This window comes from Anguilla rostrata, chromosome 6, assembly GCF_018555375.3.
Source record: "Anguilla rostrata isolate EN2019 chromosome 6, ASM1855537v3, whole genome shotgun sequence".
In the NCBI taxonomy this organism is placed as follows: Eukaryota; Metazoa; Chordata; class Actinopteri; order Anguilliformes; family Anguillidae; genus Anguilla; species Anguilla rostrata.
The window spans coordinates 35,115,896-35,135,899 of record NC_057938.1 but is presented as its reverse complement, the minus strand read 5'-3'; the positions used below and the strand labels follow the sequence as shown (position 1 = coordinate 35,135,899).

Below are 20,004 nucleotides of genomic sequence, written 5' to 3'. Positions count from 1 at the left end.
ACTGAGGCTGTCTATAAATTAAGGCCACAGACAGACCAAATTTCCTCTGATCTTTAAGTGAGACATAGTAACAGAGGAAGTGAAATGGCAAGTTAAATTACAGGCTTGGAAATGTGGCAATGAAGTTCTGTGCCAGCGAGCCTCAGTCACACCCGCAGGGGCAGCCTATATAACCGTATAACTCAAGTATAAATCTTTCTGAGAGTTTGCGCTGAAGAATGTAAAAGGTCAAAGTAGGATTTATCCAACATTTCACAGCTTTCTTTTTTTTCTTTTTTTAAAGAAAAGAGTCAAGTATGCTGGTACCAGCTCTAACTATTGGAACAGCGTCTGTAAGAATCTGATGTCCGGAGGTGGACTTGAAAAATGATTGTATGAGAGTGGGAGGTGAAAAGAAAGACTCATTTTTCTGAACTGAAGTTCAACTGGAAGCAGAAGCTTTATTCACTGTGCCCCGCAGTCAGGTCCAGCGCCTTCCCAGAGATCTTCCTGAGGGAGCGGGTTGTGATGAGAAATGGACGCAGAGCTGAGGCTCTCCAGAGCCCAGCTGGACTCTCATAGCTTTGCCCTAAAGAGGGACTCTGTGCAGCGTTCGAGTGTGCCGCACAAACGTTAATGGAAAAAAGCATAAAACTGCATGTGAGGAGCAGACTCTAGGGCAGCTACAACATTTCTCCTTTGGCACTTTCTCCGCCGAGGTCCGTTCTCTATGTTACCCTCTATTTTCTACCTGCCTGAATATATTTTTTTTAATGAAATAAGGGTGGACTGTCCTGCTCTTCAAGTAAACCTTTAACATTTCAAATTCTACAGAGATACTATTTTTTTTACTTTTAAAATTGTTATATGATTTTCTTGTTTATTGCAACATATTTCACACATGCTTAATTGTATAATACGTTTACACACTTATTTTATCTCTTATAAGACCATTTAATGTCTCTGGCTGCACAGAACTGAAGTTCTTAATCTCCAGCTAAAGTACATTTTCAGGTAAAATGTAAAGTAAATCTTAAAGTACATTTTCCAGAAAGTACTCACGTCAGAGACGCCAGTGATCTGAACCTATAAATAACGAATAGGCCGGCAACGGTGTAACTACGACTCCAGGGCAATCTCACACAGAGATCAACTCTGCATTGTCTGTTTGAAGAAGGGGAATTAAAATGAGAGCTATATGCTGAGTCAGCAGGAACATCCAGGGAGAAACGGAGGAAAAGAAAGAAAAGAGAGAAATTCAAGACTCTCCGATTTTATATCTTTTATAGCAGACAATGTGGAAGAAATTCGTGGAGAAAACGTAGCCCAAGATAAAGCAGAGAGCAACCAGGAAGGGTGGAGGGGGAAGGGGGGTCAGGCTTTCCTCTCGCCCACACACGAAAACACCTCAGCGGGTGCGCGGCGACTCTGAGTCAGAGGACAGCTGAGAGGAAGGCCCAGACAGAAAGTAGAGATAAAATCAATACGCTCTTGTGCACTTTCAGTGCAGGTCAAATGCTCAGGAGTCAACACAGTACGTGAATCACTAAGCCAGAAAGGGAGAGAGGAGAGAGAGTGCGAATGAGAGATAGAGAAAGAGAGAGATGGACGAGATTGATGGGGAATCCTCCTTGGCCCACATTTCACATCCCCGATCTTCCTGGTTTTCTGCCTCGTACCTACGGTAGCCTACATCCAAACATCGATGCGGCAACTGCGACTGCCATTCAGTTTCACACGCGATTCCCAGACATCTTTAAAAGCACATCGGTGATAGAAGTGTTAAAGTTCCACCTGAATATGACTTAGCTTTTGACTACAGACCTAAGCACTTAAAGAGATCCCATGCTGGCACACACAACCACCTTCTTTCGACAAGATAATTTAAATCATTTCACAAATAATTCAAGAGACTATTTTTGTCAGCATCTTAACTGTCTCTTATTCCTGATGCAAACTAGTGTTGCCTTATGATAACATCTCACATTGAATGCAAGTTTGTCAGCTCTATAAAACCACTATAAGTGCTTATAAATAAATGTGAATTCTGTTGTGTCATCGCATTATTAACTTTGAATTCCATTATGCATTATGTTGCACCCAGGAGGGCACTGGTTCCAAATTCTGTATGATGCCTTTGACTACATCTAAGTGCACTTCATTCACAGCTATGGTTGGAAGAATTTGCTTAAAAAGGTCTGCATTACCTTCACAAGTTTCATCTTATGTAATGAAAATGTTTATCTGCCAAAGTAAGACATATAAAGTTATTTTTTTAACAGAGGTATAAGGTTCTGAGTAGATCTCCACCTCATGCATTCATGATGAATGTCAGAGTGCATTATTCAGTGAAACAGCGTATGGTTATTTAATTAATTTGGTCCTGGAAAATAAATAAAGATCTAGACTGTTTTGGAGGATAAAAATGCTACGCCGTGCAACTTCACCCAACAACAGTCATCACTGTATGTAGTAAATAAAATATGAAGAACTCTCAACACTCGCACGTTCTCCGGAATTCCAGGGTAATATCGCGTGCAAAGCTCCCGGTTCTTTGCAAGCTGGTGTTCCCATTATGGAGAAGCCCACGCTGAGGGGAACAACAAGCTTTATCAACAAGGGCTTCTCCATAATGGGAACACCAGCTTGCAAAGCTCCCGGTTCTTTGCAAACTGGTGTTCCCATTATGGAGAAGCCCACGCTGAGGGGAACAACAAGCTTTATCAACAAGGAAATGGTACAAATGCGACACAGTGTATAACAGGAAGCTCCTCTTGCGCCCTCTGTTGGGCTTAAGAAGCTGACACGGATAAATTGTGTGTTTTATCCGCTGCTGCAGAATTGCAAATGGATTCTAATATTAAGGCCCTGCTCTCTTTTATTCAGCCAGACAGAGTGCCAGATTAGTAATGATGTTGCTGCTCTCTACGAGAGATTTAGACCAGAAGGATTTGTGAGTCAGAACCGTCTGGCAGATAGAATGTGTGTGTGTGTGTGTGTGTGTGTGTGTGTGTGTGTATGTGTGAGGGGGGAGAAAATTAACATTTTTTTTAAACATTGCTGGACTTTTACAATAACCATCCTTCTTAATCGGAAGGTCAGAAGAAGGGATTTCACAGATGCTGAATTTCCTATGGCTTAAAAGCGGTAACCATTGCTGTCTGTGTGCTGGTTCCATCCGGCTTTGAATGGCCAGGCAGTTTTAGACAGTGCTATTTTTAAGGGTTTTACACAGAAACGAGTACAATAAACATATCTGCCTCTGGCTTAAAGTTTCACTTCAAAATAGGAAAGCACCAGTTTAGAAAAGCATTCTTACAAATAAATGATGGAATGAAAGCATTTTTCCAATGAAATTACTTACAAACAAATTCAATTTCATTTGAAGTCATTACAGGGAAGCAATGCGGCTGTGTGCCTGAAATGATGGAGAAGGGCCTGTCCCTCTGAGGATTGAGAGCATGGCAATACGACTAGGTCCCTCCCCCTGCAGGTGAAATCGTTTGCCTCTCCAGAGAGGAGAAGCCGATATGGTGTGTTGGTGGGGGTGGATGGCACAATGTTCTCCAGGGGGATTCTCCCACCAGTCATCTCATGCTATATCAGGCTCCACTTGGAGGGCAGTTCTCAGGGTCAGCCGATGAGGGCAAGATGGTGAGAAAGTATCACCCACAGCTCAGCCAATCACCATGGATTATTTAAACTCTGCCCTTATGGCAACACACAGCAGGGGGAGGAACAGATCACAAATAAAAAATATCTGGCTCCAGCATCACACCCGTTGTTAATATAAGAGGTGAAGAGGCATGCCTAACTATGGGACACAAAACTGGCCTTTTTATACACTACAGATATGCAAAAAGCACACAATGCCACCACTGTACTAAAGCCTGACGCAATATAGAATGAAATAATGCTATATGAGGTGGGAGAATACACTTCACTCACTTGTTAGGTTTAAATTATGGTGTAGTCAGCATGTCAAAAGATGTGTTATAATGAATAGGCTGCAGTTGGCAAGGGTTTAGTTATTCATGCAGTGATTCAAGTGCTACAATGCCATTTAACAAAGCTTAAAATATGCTACTGTCTCAGAATGTGAATTAAATCCACAAAGCAGAGTTCAAAGACATGTACATAAAGGCGCACATCTCTCTCTCTCTCTCTCTCTTTCTCACACACACACACACACACACACACACTCACACACGCAAGCAAAAGAGCCTTCTCTATGCATTGTTTCACAGTAGAAGACAATCACATCACCTAATTTCCAGTCATACAGGCCTGGGGCTTGGCTCATGAAAATCATTAATAAGATGAACTGTGTAAAAAGTTATTTGATAGTATTAACAGATTGAATATAAAATGTAATTTAAATGATTTTACTGTAATATGACTTTCTATAAAATGTATTTTATGAACTTGCTCATATCTCACAACATAGTTGATTTAAATTTTTTTTTTTTTTTAATTTATGGGAAAATATGTGTCACACAAAATCTATTTAAATCTATTTCGTACAAATTTAGCAAGTCTAACATCGCTCCTGAAACTAATGCAAGTCAGGTTTCTATGTGCTGTGCACATAATATTGGTAAATATAGTGATATTATGAGTTATCTCCACATTCAATACATGGTTCAATATAAGCAAACCTTGAGCGTGACAGAGCTACGACATCTAATCACAAAATACATGATAACATTCAGATGAACCTCCAGACTGAACCACGCAGTCACGTTTAAATAAAAGATTTCAGGAGTCATTCCTTTCCACATAAGATCAAAAGAACTCCCCCACACTTCAAAGACATGACACAGGCACGGTGCACTCAGCCTGCTTCATCCCTCAGTCAAATCATCTGAATTGAATTATACACTTCAGGACATCACCCCTGGTGCGCACACCATTAGTGCAAAGACGTGAATGCATTAAGAAACAGGCCAAAACAAGCAGACAAATCAAACCATTAAACAATTTTTGCAAAAACATTTGACATGTACCGTAACTGACGACAGGTCGAATAGAAATTGAATTGAAAAGAGCTCTGTACCTTTGCTTTTAGCTAGAGAAATGATGAGCGATTTCCAACAGGAAATGGAACGAAAGTTTATCCAAATTTGAAAGGCAATAAAAAGGGGGGGAAAAGGAAGTCCAATGAAGTAGAGTAAAGATTGAAGGTCTCACACACAGTGCAAACGGTCAACACAGTACATGCATTACTGTGGACAATGAGCATGCAGCAGCATACATTAGCGCAGTCCTCACACAGCAAAAAAACAACAACACACTCAGTCCCACTCACAGCAGCGCTATCAATGAAGGGTCCAACATAAGAAACAAAATGAAGCCTTCTTCTCCACTACCGAATCATTATAAATACTTACAGAATTGGCAGCCCATAATCCCAGATTATATAGGTGGTGCTGTGCCACAGTACATATCATAAATGATATTACCAAGCCAATATTAATCTGGTACATTATGGTAATGTCACTTGTGACAAGACCTAGCACAGGCTATGGAAAATCTGTGACAAGTAAGAATGTTTAGGTAGTGTACATTAAGGCTTCATGTAGCTGTTACAAAGGACCCTCCTGAGAAAGTCTGTGTTACAACATATGTTGTAAGGCATTCCTACAAAAGAACACGGTGGTACTGGGTATTTATAAATGCTTCAAGCCAGGTGTTACAATGCATGTATGCATAAGATCCCACAATGAAAAGTGCTGTTGAAATGGTAATGCATAAAACTGTCACATGATTAAGTGCATTCTTTTACTGCAGCCAGAGAAAAAGCACAAGCAGCAGAGTCTGCACCTTCAGATCTGAGAAATTCAGCCTGTTTCTCATTGTTGGGGGTTGCACTAGAACAATAACACTTGCCCCCATGTATTTTTATACACCCCCCTTCCCCCCTGCCCCCCAACAAGCCATGCAATCGCATCCCAGCCCATTCTCCAAACTCCACCCTCCAAAAACCACACAGCGGACGCAGAACAGGAAGTAATTAAGCAAAGTGCAAGAAAGGGGAAGGCCTACCTTGCTCGGCCATCATCATATGTGAGAAACCTTAAGAGAATGAAAGGCAAGAGAAAGAGGACGCTTTAGAACACCCAAGTGCCAATACTTTTTTGGTATTGTGATGTCACATGCTTCACCAGACGGCAAACCATGGCAACTATCACTCTAGAGATGAAGCTTTCCACACTGACTGAAAAGCTTCCAGTGACAGAAAACTATACAACTTGATCTGTATTGGTTTCTACAGGGCTGCATAACTGTCTGGCAGAATGACACCAACTGTGTGTGCAATAATTAATGCTATATAAAATGCTGACATAAATATAGAAACCCTGGAAAGCAAGGTGAAAATTTTTTTTTTTTTTTTTGTGCAGTAAAAGTCAGCCAAGTTGTTATCTTGTACATACGAGTCATTATCTTGTATGTACGAGATAATAACTTGCACGTACCATACGACATAATATCTCGTACATTTGGTCGACTTTAACTGCAATTTATTTTCGCCTTGCCGTTCATGGCTTTCTACATAAAATATTTTCATCCATTCAACATAAAAATACAAAAAATCTAAACTGGAAGGTGTCAAACTTGATTGAGTTGTATTAACCTATTGTGTGTCTAGCAATCCATTCAGCACAAGCAGTAAAATTCCCTGACTGTAAAATAAACACGCTCTTTATATATGTAATTATACTTACTGTTATATAACCACAAATGTTATATAACAGCAAGTATAGTTTGAGCAATTAATAGTTGAAAATGGTTTCAAAGAAGAAAGACATTTTATCCACAAATTTACGTGTGCTTTGTACAGAAATGTGTTTTCATAGTTTGTATTGACCTAAGCCTCTTTCCGGAAATGATCTTTCAACATGTCTGTGATTACTGTGTTTACTTTCTCAAAAAATTCTCATTCTAATCACTGCTCCCAAAACTCACCTGGAACGCGGCTGACTTCTGAAGTTGAGTTTGCAAAAAAAAAAAAAAAAAAAAAGGAAAAGATGGACAGAATTCTGACATTAGAAACACTCTGGACTTTTTGCATGGGAAGCAACCATGCAAAACCATAACACGCCTGTCGTCATGCAAGTGGCAGACTGCCCTGTGCATGTCTCCGTCAGTCACCTGGAGAGAGAGCAGGGCTAGAACATCTGTCCCTGCCCTTCAGGGAGCCAGATCCCAACAAAAATACATTCAACACATTGAGAATATCGTTCGATATAATATTCTGTTTCGGGTGTAGCACAGGACCCCTCACACCCAGCTGTACAGAGACATAAATACAAGCAGGTGTTGAAACCAGCTCCCTTTTGAGAGGGTTGTGAATTTATGAGGTTGTGAGACTTGTGCGTAGCTGAACTCTCCCCACCTCTTTCCTCCTGGCAAAATCAGTTATTTTCACTGCAGACACAAACCAACACAGGGTCAGCTCTGGGCTGGAGCTGCCAGCTGCCACTGTCAGCCTTTCATTCCCCCTGAATGCATGGCAAATACTCCCGTTGTGAGAGTAACACAGCGCCAGTCACAGTGTGGTAAACAGGGACTGTCATTGTCCCCTCAAGGCTGTACACACTAGCTCTGGGAATTTGAAAAGCAACACCTCTCCGAGACTTCTCTATTTTATTACTTTATGTGTAGAACATGAGGCTGCTCATCATTAATGCACCTGGGAGGATGGACCTCACTTTAAAATGTATTTCCCCAAACAAGACCCGCTCAGCCCACATCCTGGAAAACTGCAGTGTCTCATTGGTGACTGAACCTTGGCTCTATGGGGACACCATTCCTACAGGGTCACTCAACACAGGGCCTTGATATCTGCAGTGTCTGTAGAGCTACTCAGCCATTTGTTACCAACAGTCAACAATTAGTAAAATATGAATTGCAGGTTGTACGGGAGATGTTCTCAATTAGTCTTTGTACAAGCAAGAACCAACAGTAAAAATGAACAAACAAAAAAACTATTGAGTCTAAATTAATTATATGTTTTAGAGCTTGACTACCAATACTATTAATTCTGAAAATTAGAGGTGTACAGTCACTCTATTAATTGTTGATCCAATGCTCATGACTCGGTGCTATTAATTGGCATCTAGGTGGTCTTTCATTTAGTCTCAGACCATGCCTCACACACTAAAGGTGTAGAACACTTAAAAAAACCTATTTTGTGTCATTTAGATTTGGCAAAAGGAATATTCCGATTTTACATTTCTCTGCCACATTCAAAACAAGCATATAAGAGAACTCTCTTGGAACATGACTTTTAGTCACATGCTAAGTGAATAGAAGTCAGCAATTTGTGGTCTTTACTGCAAATATGCCAATATTTACATATGGAATAGTAAGCTATTTGAAATTTTATGGTAGCATTACAGTACATTTCCATTTCAAATTGATCTCACAGGTGTACTACTTTTTCCTCCATCTTTTCTTTTGGTTAAATGGGAGGTCTTTGCTGCAATGGCAGTCATATCACATATCACAATGTCAGAAAAGCTTTTATATAAACACCTGTATCTGTATTTGTACCTACAGTAAGATAGACCTACAGTAAGAAGTACACTACAGAAGATCATAGCATGTGCAAACAGACATTATAAATTCAACATGCTAGCACACAGGGTTGTCTCTGTCATGTGACAAGGGCCTGAATGAGCTTTAGACAAGACCCTTCCATTACCATGATTCACTGGTCTATTTTTGAAAAATAAATATAAACTAAAACTCAAAACATTTTCAGCTAGGGCCATGTCACAAAATTCTTAATCCAGTTGACCATTTTTCCCTCACTTTTTTTACTGACCTACTTTTTGAGTAAGATTATTGTAATAGTAATTTTCAATATTTTAAATCCCAAAGGCTAAGCTCTCTCTCTCTCTCTCTCTATATATATATATATATATATATATATATATTTTTTATTTATTTATTTATTTATTTTTTCAGTTAATTACTTTCTATCATTCATACTCGTGTAAATTTGTATCAGCCTCTTCTGAAAAATATGAGGTCTGGCTGGTAGCTGCAAAAAAATAAGAATTTGAAAAGCTAAAAACCACTCAGACCATACCATCATTATACTCGATGTGCATTAATATACTTTACTGGAATCTGATGAAAGCCCAAATAAGTATTTTTCCTCAGGTATTACTTAATCATCAATAATTAAGCAAAATTTTAAATTTACATTGAAGCTACAGTGCAAGATGCAGGGTATCCCAATATCTAATGGAAAAGACTAGGTCTAGACAACGCGTGTGTCATCTCAGATGATACACATTAAAACCTGGGTAGAAACACTTAATTCACTAAGCTCCTGTGACAGTGTAATGTGGCAAACAATGTCTGAGGCCTAGTGCAGCTTGTCACTAATATGGCACCATCCACATCAGAGGACAGTCTGTACATTTGTTTAACAGCCAACCATTGACTGTTTCAATTTTCCCTCAGATTAGACTTTCGGCTCTACAGACGACGTTCAGTACGGCTGCGGCAATTATTCCATGCGCCAAACATACGCTGCGGCCCAGGCGCGAGTTTCTGAGGGCATCCAGCCATCTGCCTGCTTTGTGCTGCTTTATGGCCCTGCTACAGTTTGATCCAGGCTGTTTGCACAGTGAGATCTGTTGCTCTTGCATTGTTGATTAACCACAAACTACTGTCTAATTTTATGCCAGTGAGCACATTTAAAAAGAATAGTACAGAGGGAAAATGTAGTTTTTTAAGTGTGCACAACTTACCATTAAAATGATAAGAATCTGGCTGGTCTAGACGACAATGTTGAGGTTCTGTCTTTATTTCCCATTGGTTCTTGTGTACAAACTGGTCATTGGCCAGGCCGTAATTTCCTCAATTGCACTTCCTTGTTTTTGTGCCATTCACAATCTGGTACATTGGTTTGTCTAAATGAAGGACCCATTCAGACACAGTTGCTCCTTTTCCAGGAGTGAAATGCTTTGAAGTTGAAAGATTTAAAATGGACAGCTTGGGGCAACATTTATTTTTATGCCCGTTGATAACATGATGTAGGACAGAATGGCACACAAAAGGCTGAAGAGCTCTGCAGCTCACTGGAGAGGCAGCTTCTGACCAAAACAAGTCTGGGAGCTTGATAGTGTCCATGTGTTTGCTCCATACTGAGACTTGCTAGCCAGTGTGTGTGTGTTTCTGCTTCTCACAGCATTTGTCTGGTGAACTGAGAGCCTACTTTTCAGTCATCAACATAAATCATGCATGACCCATCAACAAGGCCTCAGTATTTCTTAAAATGAAAGCATCCAAAACTGATGTTGGCAGGTTAGCTGCCAGCAACTCTCACACACCAATTTAGGACCCCTGTCAGGAGGCCAAAAATACTGGACAGCAGCCAAACAAGGGGAAAGAGCTGGCCAAGTGTAAAGCCTGTTGGGACAGTCAACCCCAGTCCTGAAGGTCTATGGGGTCTGCAGAAATACTTAACCTTGGCCTTGAGGGGCCACAGTTTCTGCAGATGTAGTCAGCCCTCGTCCTGGAAGGCTGCATTGCCTGCCAGGGCACTCACCCTGTACCTGCAGACAATCACTTCATCCACAGACATTCAGAAAGCATTCTGTTTCAGGCAGAATGTCATCTCTGCTGCTGTTTTGAATTTTTAATTTTGTTTTCTGTTATATAGAAGTACTAGGTTCCACTACCACCACCCCCACCCCCTCCCCACTCTTACAAGTAGGAGCATGTGTCAGCAGTGAAAATAACTGGTCAAAAACGTTTGTCACACTGTCACCCCTGTCACTCTGCCATCTTGGAGGAATTCTCATTTCAGCCCAGAAGAAAGAGAAAAAATTGAATGCTTGTCATAAAGGAAAAGTCATAGGGATCCCTCAAGACCATGTTTCAGCTGGATGAGTCTTTCCTGTTATACTGTAGGTGCAGTATATTGCTAGCCAAGGGGTTATATTCAGTCCCAGAACATGTACTGACCTTATAGAAGCATATTCTTTTAGAGGATGCATCTATGAAAAGCATGGGCGTCTATATAATGTGTGTGCTTCTCTTCCTAAAGGGAAAGAACACTCATGTACCATGCTAACAAAGATACTGCACCTGAATCGACATTGAATAATGATTATCACACTAATATAACAACGGCAAAGGAGGATCAAATACCATTTTTCTCAAACCAGCATGTGCCTGGAGATTTCTGTACAAGTTGTAGGACCTGAACATATTCAGTGAAAGAAAAATAACTTTAAAATTGTGATTTGACCCAGAGCTTCAAACAAAAATATGAACATTACCAGTGCAAGGGTACTAAAACACTCAGTGACAATACTGACATCCCATACAACAACATCCTGTACATGTACGTGCATAAAGGAACATGTGCATTCTCTCTCTCTCTCTCTCTCTCTCTCTCTCTCTCTCTCACACACACATACACACACAAATTGCACATGGAAAAACAATTGCACATACAGGCACTCATAGATCTATCCACAAATTCTTGTTTCTTTTGAGAGACACAATGTTGTCATCAAAGCCTCAATTACGGTCCTCTCTTTTCCACCAAAGTTTTGAATGCCCAATAGTGCTGATATAAATCAGCACTCATTGATACAACCTTCGCTATTGCAGTTCACCGGTCAAGTTTTCACCAATATGAGTTGGAGGAATACATCTCATTTGTGGCTTAACAGATAAACTTACGAGCACCCAACCAATCAGCGGTATGATAAAACACTGTTATCCTGGTTGCCTGAAACCCTGTAATCCCTGGGCAACGCAGTTTGTCACCCTGCAGGGTTTCTGACCACAGTCAGCTCTGGTATGGTCTGCATTTGATGCCGGCCTGTGAGGTGAGTCGATGCAGTACCTTACCAGGACGAGCCAGCCAGCAGCTCCATGGAACCCTTATTTGAGGCACATTAGACAGTCATGTATAATATAACACAAACCTGTCATGAAACAAACCAACAGATCTGAATGATTGCATTTAATAATGTAGGTGGAAGGATGGAAAGTTCAAGTGTAAGATGGCAATCTTAAGCCTTCAACACTATGGCATTGTTTTTCACAATTGAAAGCAATCACCTTTCACAGGCTTATAACAGCAGAATTTCTGATGGAATAAAAGTAATGTCTTCCACAAAAAACAGAAAGTCCCCTTTTCATAATCTAAAATAGTTGCTTCAAACATCAAAGACAGGTTGGTACACTGTGTTAACTTCTAAGTGGAAATTGAGTCAATTTAACATTTCTGAAAGAAAAAAGAATGAACAGTGCTCCTTTGTACATGTAAATTCTCTTTGTTCAAATTCAAGCTGCACAAAAATCAGAGGGGCCAGATTGTGACATAAAGCAAACAAAGCAGAATTCATTGTACAACTGAGAGAGATTCTAACATCTGTTAGGTCTCATGATTAATGCCACTGTTGACCTGGATTTAAATCCAGATTATGTTCCTTTGAACTATTGCCGTACCCACACAGCTTGTGTCAGACACAGAAATAGCTTCTCAATCCAAGGAGAGAAAGCCTCCCTAAACCAACTGAACCATGAAGGAGGAACAGTTAGTTTAGGGAACAACTACCTGGAAGAAGGGACTGAAAAAAAGAACTTCTCTCGTCCTACATCATTTAAAATATTTTTTTTGCAACCAGCACTAAGGAGGGAAATTGGGCAGTAATTTCTTACCTTCATTGCAGAAGCGGCCGATGTATCCAGTTTTAGAGCAGTCACACAGATACTCCCCGTCCGCCACCGAGCAGATTCCCCCATTCTCGCAGGGGTTCTCGGCGCACAGACCCTCCATGTCCAAGCGTACCTTCTGGCTACCAAGCAGCCAGGGTTGACCATTGCCATATTTCAGGTCCGTGATTACCCCCTGGAAGAGTGGCTGCTCCTTCACCAGGGGCAGCGTCAGCGCAGTCCCGCGGATGTCCTGTGGGATTCCCCCAAGGAAGAGGTCACTGACCACCTTCATGTACTGCCTCAGTGGCTGCACCTCGTCAGACTTGACCTCGCTGTCCAGCCGAAGGGCTGTCCTGAGGTTGGACCTGCTGATGGTGACAAAGTGCCAGTTGCTATCGTTGACCCGCCGGTTTGAGACGACAGACGTTTCGGCACAGTCTATGCTGAAGCGCAGCTGCAGCTTGCCCTCCGAGACCGCCAGGAGCAGGAAGTCACAGTAGCCTCCGTCATCAAGGTAGAGCAACAGGGCACTGGACACGCCCGTCTTTACCTGAAAGCTTAGGTCGCTTCTGGTGCTGGCGTCCCAGCGGCGAAACCGCGCCCACTGTCCCGGGGCCCCCGAGAACTCCAGGCCAAAGCAAAGGCCCAGCAGGATACTGAACAACAGATGCACCTGCAGCCAATAGTTGAAGGCATCCATTGTAAACTGAAGAACGTGAGAGGGAATGCGGGGAGGGAGTGGGCTATGATCCGCAAGACAAAGATATCATTGGACTTTCTTCAGTTCTCTATCCCATGTATATCTCACAGTGTATGTGGAGGAATGTGTGATCAATATGACATATGCTGGCCACAGCATCAACAACTGATCCTTTATTTGGAGGGTACCATGGGTGATGAGGGTGCAAGCAGCAAACTGGCTATGGTTCTGACAGGTCGTGATTGCTGTTCAGCTCCAAGGGACAAGGATCAAGGCTTTTATTCCCATTAGAGAAGATAAACATATACGAGGGGGTGGAGCAACCAGTCTGTTCTCACTGGTTCCAGGGTTGACTTTTAACCTTGGAGTGCAAAGTAGGGGCTAAAAATATTCAGCAGGTGAGGTCCCACTGAGGTAACTCCACCCATGTTCAGGATAACAAAAATCTTCATACTGGCCTCAATCTGAACACAGCATGGGACAAAGTGGTTTTTCCTTGAATTCCTTCAGTGCTGTTACTGCAAGAAAAAAAAGAGAAGAAAATAGTGAAAAAAGCAATAAAGAGTGTACTGAATGCAATAAAGCTGAGATTTACTATGAAATGTCAAGACAACACTGTATATACAAATGCTATATTCTTTGCCTATGTGTTGGCAGCACCTACACTTCCAAGCACTTTGGGACTCCAGAAGTACCAGAGTAAAATGTGTCACAGCACCTCCATAAATTATTCTGACGATCCTCACCCCAGCTACTGTTGTCAGCCCCACATCTGAGACTGATGGGAAAATTAAAGGCTTTCATCTGGAAATCTAAGACTGCAACAACTTTTGCCCACTCAAATCCATAATTTCATATTTTCTGAAGCACAATATTACAAAATATATTTATATTTATCACATAACTCATGCATGACTAATCCATGCCTGTATCTCAAGGGAACAGCTCTGGTCATTTCTTCATGGTTCATTTACTAAGACCCCAAAGAGCATTCTATTTGCATATACCAGATCTTACGGGGACATAACACAGAAACCAAGTACTATTTTGCCATAAATCATGAAGTTGCCCTACATAGCCTGTATAACATAGAAGGCCTACATAACTATCACTGAGCCAAAATATTGTTTGCAGCATAGAATAGATTTGGTTCAGATGCAATGTACTGGCAATAAATGCAACTAAGCAAAATAATAATTCCCTCCTATTTCTCTGCCTCGCTATCATCTGAGGTGATGCCTAAGTTAAATGAAAACATGTGCACTGTGTAAAATAAAAAAGTGAGGTATTTCCCAAAACTTCAAACAAAATGTACTGTTCATTTGCAATGCACTGAATTTGGGCCTAACATTTTAGCAGTAGTTTCACCACTGCTATGTATTCCATGCCATCACAAAAAGCCAATTATGAGCCTATCAATATTAAAGCGAGACTACATTCAGATGTCAGTAAATAGGTTAAACACCTATCGAATAGATCGACAAGACGTACATTCCCTATCAGCTCCCTCATGCCCACTGTGTCCAAGATGAGTACACTGCTGACACATCTAATTGATCAAGCTTAAACTGACCTTTACAGCAGCTCGGCCTTCCATCGGCTTATCCATGAATGAGCAGAACATTCCGGATGATTCCAGGGAGCTCAGTGCCAAACACCAAGCGAAACTTAATATGCGACTAATAATTCCCCCTCCCCTCCCTCATGGTGGCTAGAGCAGCGGGTTCCTTCAGACAATAGAATCGGTACTCAGAAATGTTCCAGTGTGGCAGGACACAAAAGCAAGTCGCTTTAACCACCTGCCCTAGAATAATAGTACGCTGAACTCAATCGGGGAGCTATTGAGTTCAGGTAACTGATACATCTGTTGTTGTTGCCCGCGCGTCTCTTTGACAACCATGTGTTTGCCCGTGTTCTGGCTGTGGCAAGCACGTGGCAAGGAAGACCAAAGAGAGAGATGGTAACATAAAAACACAGCAGGGATGGCACTCCTGTCTCAGACGGTATCCCACATTAGAGGACGGTGGGCCTACAGGTGTAGAAGTAGTCTGGCTTTTGGATCCTCTTGAAAATAATAAGCGGAAATTAGATCCACTAGCCAGCAGATACTGTGCAACCCGAGATACGTATTAATGGAAAGGGCCTCCTGTATCCCTGGCAAATTATTGCACACTCAATACTGTGGGTGTCGGGTATCAAAGCACACCATCAAGTGCTGGAAGGACAGCAGCCCAGTTTTATTGTGAATGACCCCTAACCATTTACCCTTTTTATTAATACTGAAATGAGTACTGTCAACTCTCATTTTCACATTAGGTGATTAATGTACAGAAAATTAAAATCTTTCCTGTTAAAAAAAGAGGTTGTTTCATTGTGAACACATTGCAGGGCAATTTAATAAGGCTGTGATCATACACTGGATCATAATGCCCTTTATCTTCCAAGCATAGATATACTGGTTCATTATTTTACCCATGGTAACATTTACATTTTCTTCCTCTTTGGTGAACTCCAGCTTCTTCTATAATTAACTCTAATAGACACACATGCATGCTCCACAATGAAACTGATTACTACTACATATATGAAGCTCGTCATCAACAAACTAATGAAATAATGTCACGTTAGCCAAAACCCAAAATTGTCTCTTCAATCCAGCAACACATGCCAGGTGTTAAAGGTTTAATTTATGGTTGCTTTGTGTCTTTAAATTGGCACATAGCCCAAAGCTATCAGTATTTGTGCTACATGGGTGTATTAAAAGCACTGCCAACCAGTCAAAGTAAGCTGGCCATGCCCAGAACGCACTGGTTGTGAAAACATGGCTAGAAACCTATGTGGACTAATTGTAGAATTCACTTAAATCATTTTATCATGTGTGTGTCGTGTGTGTGTGTGCGTGCGTGTGGTTGCGTGTGTTTTTTTATTGATTACATTTTTATTTTATTAATCTCATAATTAAATAAAGATATTGTTTCTGTCAGCACCACTGGTTGGCTGCTTTTTTTTTCATATAATAGTATAAAAATGCAGTAGACTATTATACAACAGCTTCTAAAAACCTAAACCTATTTAGGCATCAAGCCACCTTGGAGTACCATCAACAAATGTAAGTGATAGGTAGTGAAAAATAACTTTATATCTGTCGTTAAAAACACTTAAATGACAGCAAAGCTGTAAATTGCAATTGTGATAATGTAATTGATTATTAGACACAACTATCCAATGCAACACACGGTTCTTGTTATCCGTTCATACAGCAGGATAGGTTATTGACAATCGCTAATGCACACAACCAGTATCACGGCCTGCTTCCCTCATTGCCCCTCAAAGACACTTTTCAACCACTTTTTCGAGAATTAGAGCAATCAACGCCGTCAAAATAACGTAACCATAAACTGAGCAGACCGTCCAGCAGGCGTAACCAAGATAACGCAACATGCATCAAAATTTAATTGCTGTAGGCTACATCATTTTTGAGTCTATTGTACGTTGTGCCGCCGACAAAATAGCCGTTTTCCTTCTCTCTTTTTTTTAACTTCTACTGCTTAAATGTAGGCTGCTGAAAACGACACAATGTCCAAATATGCCTCAAAGTAATCTATGAAGTGACATTTAAATGATTCTACAAAACATGCAGTCGTGTAAATTATTATTATTATTATTTTGTTGATGTAAGAGTATCATTTTGATGTTTGTTTATTTATTTATTTATTTATTTATTTATTTTAAAAAACCTATCGAGGGGAATCTGGACAGGGACAGACTTATACAGCGGGCTACATCTGGCACTGTCGGACACCACAGTGGAGTACCGATCGCTCCTTTTCTGTCACAGTACTATTCCTATCACCGGTTCGCTTCAGTTTAAAACAAACCTCCGGCGATGGTAGTTAACGCTGCCATTTCAGAACTGCTGTTTATCTTCAACCGACGGACGGACGCGACGTTTAGTGAAAAATAAGACTTGGAACAGTTTATTGTGATAGCCTATAGCCTACCGTATTCGTAGAGTCTCTGAAAAAAGTATGTTCCTGTAAAGGAAATAGTTATTGTGCAAAAATCTTTCCTGACTTGGTACTATGTAAATGGTTTATTTGAAAAATGGCCATTTGTGAAGAGAAGCGTATGCAAACATTTAAGCATACACAGATAGGCTACAAAATACATTTGCATTTTTCTGTAAATAATTCGTAATTCCAGATTCCCTCTCGCTCGAGTAGGCTACGGCGCTTTTCAGATCGTGACAAACTCCTACCTTCTGCAGCGCACAGTCTCCACATTCCACACAGAGCTATTTTCACTTTCAATTTGCATCAAACCCCGCGAAGCATGCAGTTTCCTCCGATACATACACGCACACATTTCCGCAAAACCATGAATTCAGACTTTCTTGTTCGAACTTTGAACGAATAAGAATAAACGTATTAGCTTTAAAGTGTATTGTGAAGCCTGGCTAAAGGAGATCTTGAGCGGTCGATTAGTTATTTGTATTTGACATGACCAGTTAAAAAGGGAGTCGTGAGTGGACGGATGAATACATGAATTAAGTGAATGGGTGGATGGATGATTTATGGGTTATAAAGTGCAAGGTACGAGGGGAAATGTGTCAAACAATCTTTTCGCTTAGCAGGCGTCCACACTTCATAGCTATTTTATATATTGCACATTTGTGCAGCTAAATATTTACTGAATGCATGCAGTTCCTTAGAGTTGAGTCATTGCATGGTTGCACAAACTGCCCCACCTACATCAAGACTCGAACCTGCAACCGTCGAGTCACTGAGCCAGGGGGACAATGTAAGATCAGTCCAGTTCAAAACCTGAGGCATTTCTGAAATAACGGCAGCACTGGATAATCAACTGTAGCACCGTGGTGAATCGTGCTTGGTATTCAGCGTTGTGGTATCAATGCCATTAGCTCATCGTGATTAAATTAATCATAGGAGAATGTTACTGTGGTATGGATAATTACTTGAATCTACATTCTAAAATATCTTTGCCCTAAAAGTCTCCAAAGACAAGGCAAGCCACACGGCCAGGGCAGTATGTAGGTTAACGCACTTACAAAATATACTAGGATCTGTGAATTTTTTTACATGAGAGTAACAACAGTGCAAGCTACAAAAAGCATTAGAGTGAGAAAATAGTTTGCCCCGTTGGGTTTCTCCGTTATTAAAATATCGTTACTGTAGCTCACGGTAGACTAAGTTTGAATCAGGAAATCATTAAATAACGATGGAATTCACCACTTGGGACCGAAAAATTATAATCGGTATATCTTTGTGCACACGCAATTACAGCTGTTCATCAGCTTAGGTAACATTATTAAGTTATTCACTCCCTTTGTTAAACTATAAATATAAATAATTAATGCACACCTAATCATGTAACAAATAAAATACAATATCGGGGTCACTACAGACTTCCTGTCAAGTAATTTGTAAAACCTGCTAGCTTTGTCGCACATACTGAATTCAAACTAGTTGCAATAAAAGTTGAAATAATATATCCGTCCGTAGTTCCAGTGTTTTAGGTCACTGGCAGCTCTTGGAAGGCATCTCCTTACCTTAACTGCGGCAACAATTCCAGCGCATAGTAATCCAAAATAAATTCCTAAATCAGAAAGGGTTTTAGTTCCAGGTTTGAATGCAGCGTTTGAAGCGGTTCTGCGGAGACGCAGTGGTTATTACCAGCGGCGGAGGGTGTAGAGAAGTCCACCGTTTCTGTGTCTGTTGCACATCACAGAGCGTCCGCTTGCCCAGCGCCCGACTGATAGGCAATCACTATATTCTCTCCCACAAGCCGCGCGCTCCCGCCCCCTCCTCAGTCCGAAGCACGCCATTTAAAGACATAGACGGTGCTAGACCGATGGAGCAGGGCTTCCCTCCCGGAGGTTAACAACTTTGAAGTCCAAATTTTGTCAACCGACGATAATGTTTTTGTCTACACAAGCCTTTGCATTGTAGAATCTCCAACGGCAAGACAGAATCGTTATCCTCAGTTGCTCATTTCCATCGTCCAGTTTATGAACCACTGGAATTATTTAGCGAGTGCTTGAGGTCTCCAATGCCACATAAAGCTATTTTTACTACGCACACTTAAGAGAAATGGGTCAATAATTGTGTGCGGTGGAGGAGTGCGGTAAAGCTGGAACACCTAACCAAATGCAATGAAACGTGACCAAGACGCTGTCCATGGTTCTGAATTCAGTCACTGGCTAACAGCAGCTCATAATAGTCAAAAGTGAAACGCCTTTGTATCAGTTATGTTTCAGCCATATCTGTGAACATCCCGCGTGTGTGTGCGTGTGTTCATTCGTGTATTAACAGGTTACTGTAATTAAGCATGAGTTCACATTACCTTGTGATGTCATTGAACAAAAATCATTCTAAAAGCACGTAAGGTATCTTTACATGTCATAAAGAGGGACCCATGTATGAATAATCATTACACAAATGTTACTGCATTGAATTGTGAGTGCATTGGAAATAATATTGGCTGATAAATTAATCCAGAGATATACTAAGGAGGATAAAAATGCAGTGCACTTACAAGGCCTAATCAACCACTCACAAATGCTTAAGGAATCAGAATAATGATATAGGAAATTAATATACATTTTTTTT

General features: G+C 40.9%; 1 protein-coding gene across 13 annotated transcripts in view; it reads right to left on the bottom strand.

The window, feature by feature from the left end:
* LOC135257011 (neurexin-3a-like) overlaps positions 1 to 19,147 on the bottom strand; it is a 326,075-nt gene extending 306,928 nt beyond the window's left edge. For 11 of the 13 annotated variants that reach the window (XR_010330570.1, XR_010330571.1, XM_064339341.1 and 8 more), the window contains exons 1-4: positions 18,945 to 19,147; positions 12,679 to 13,893; positions 6,946 to 6,963; positions 6,025 to 6,054 (exon numbers count right to left, since the gene is read on the bottom strand). Coding sequence is in view for 11 of the 13 variants with exons in the window: in XM_064339341.1 (XP_064195411.1) it covers positions 6,025 to 6,054; positions 6,946 to 6,963; positions 12,679 to 13,375 (745 nt within the window). In the remaining 2 variants the exon portion in view is untranslated. Of the gene's footprint in view, positions 1 to 6,024; positions 6,055 to 6,945; positions 6,964 to 12,678; positions 13,894 to 14,948; positions 15,207 to 18,944 lie in introns of those variants that run through there. The other 2 variants (XM_064339342.1, XM_064339343.1) reach the window with 2 other exon arrangements.
* Positions 19,148 to 20,004: the final 857 nt, after the last annotated feature.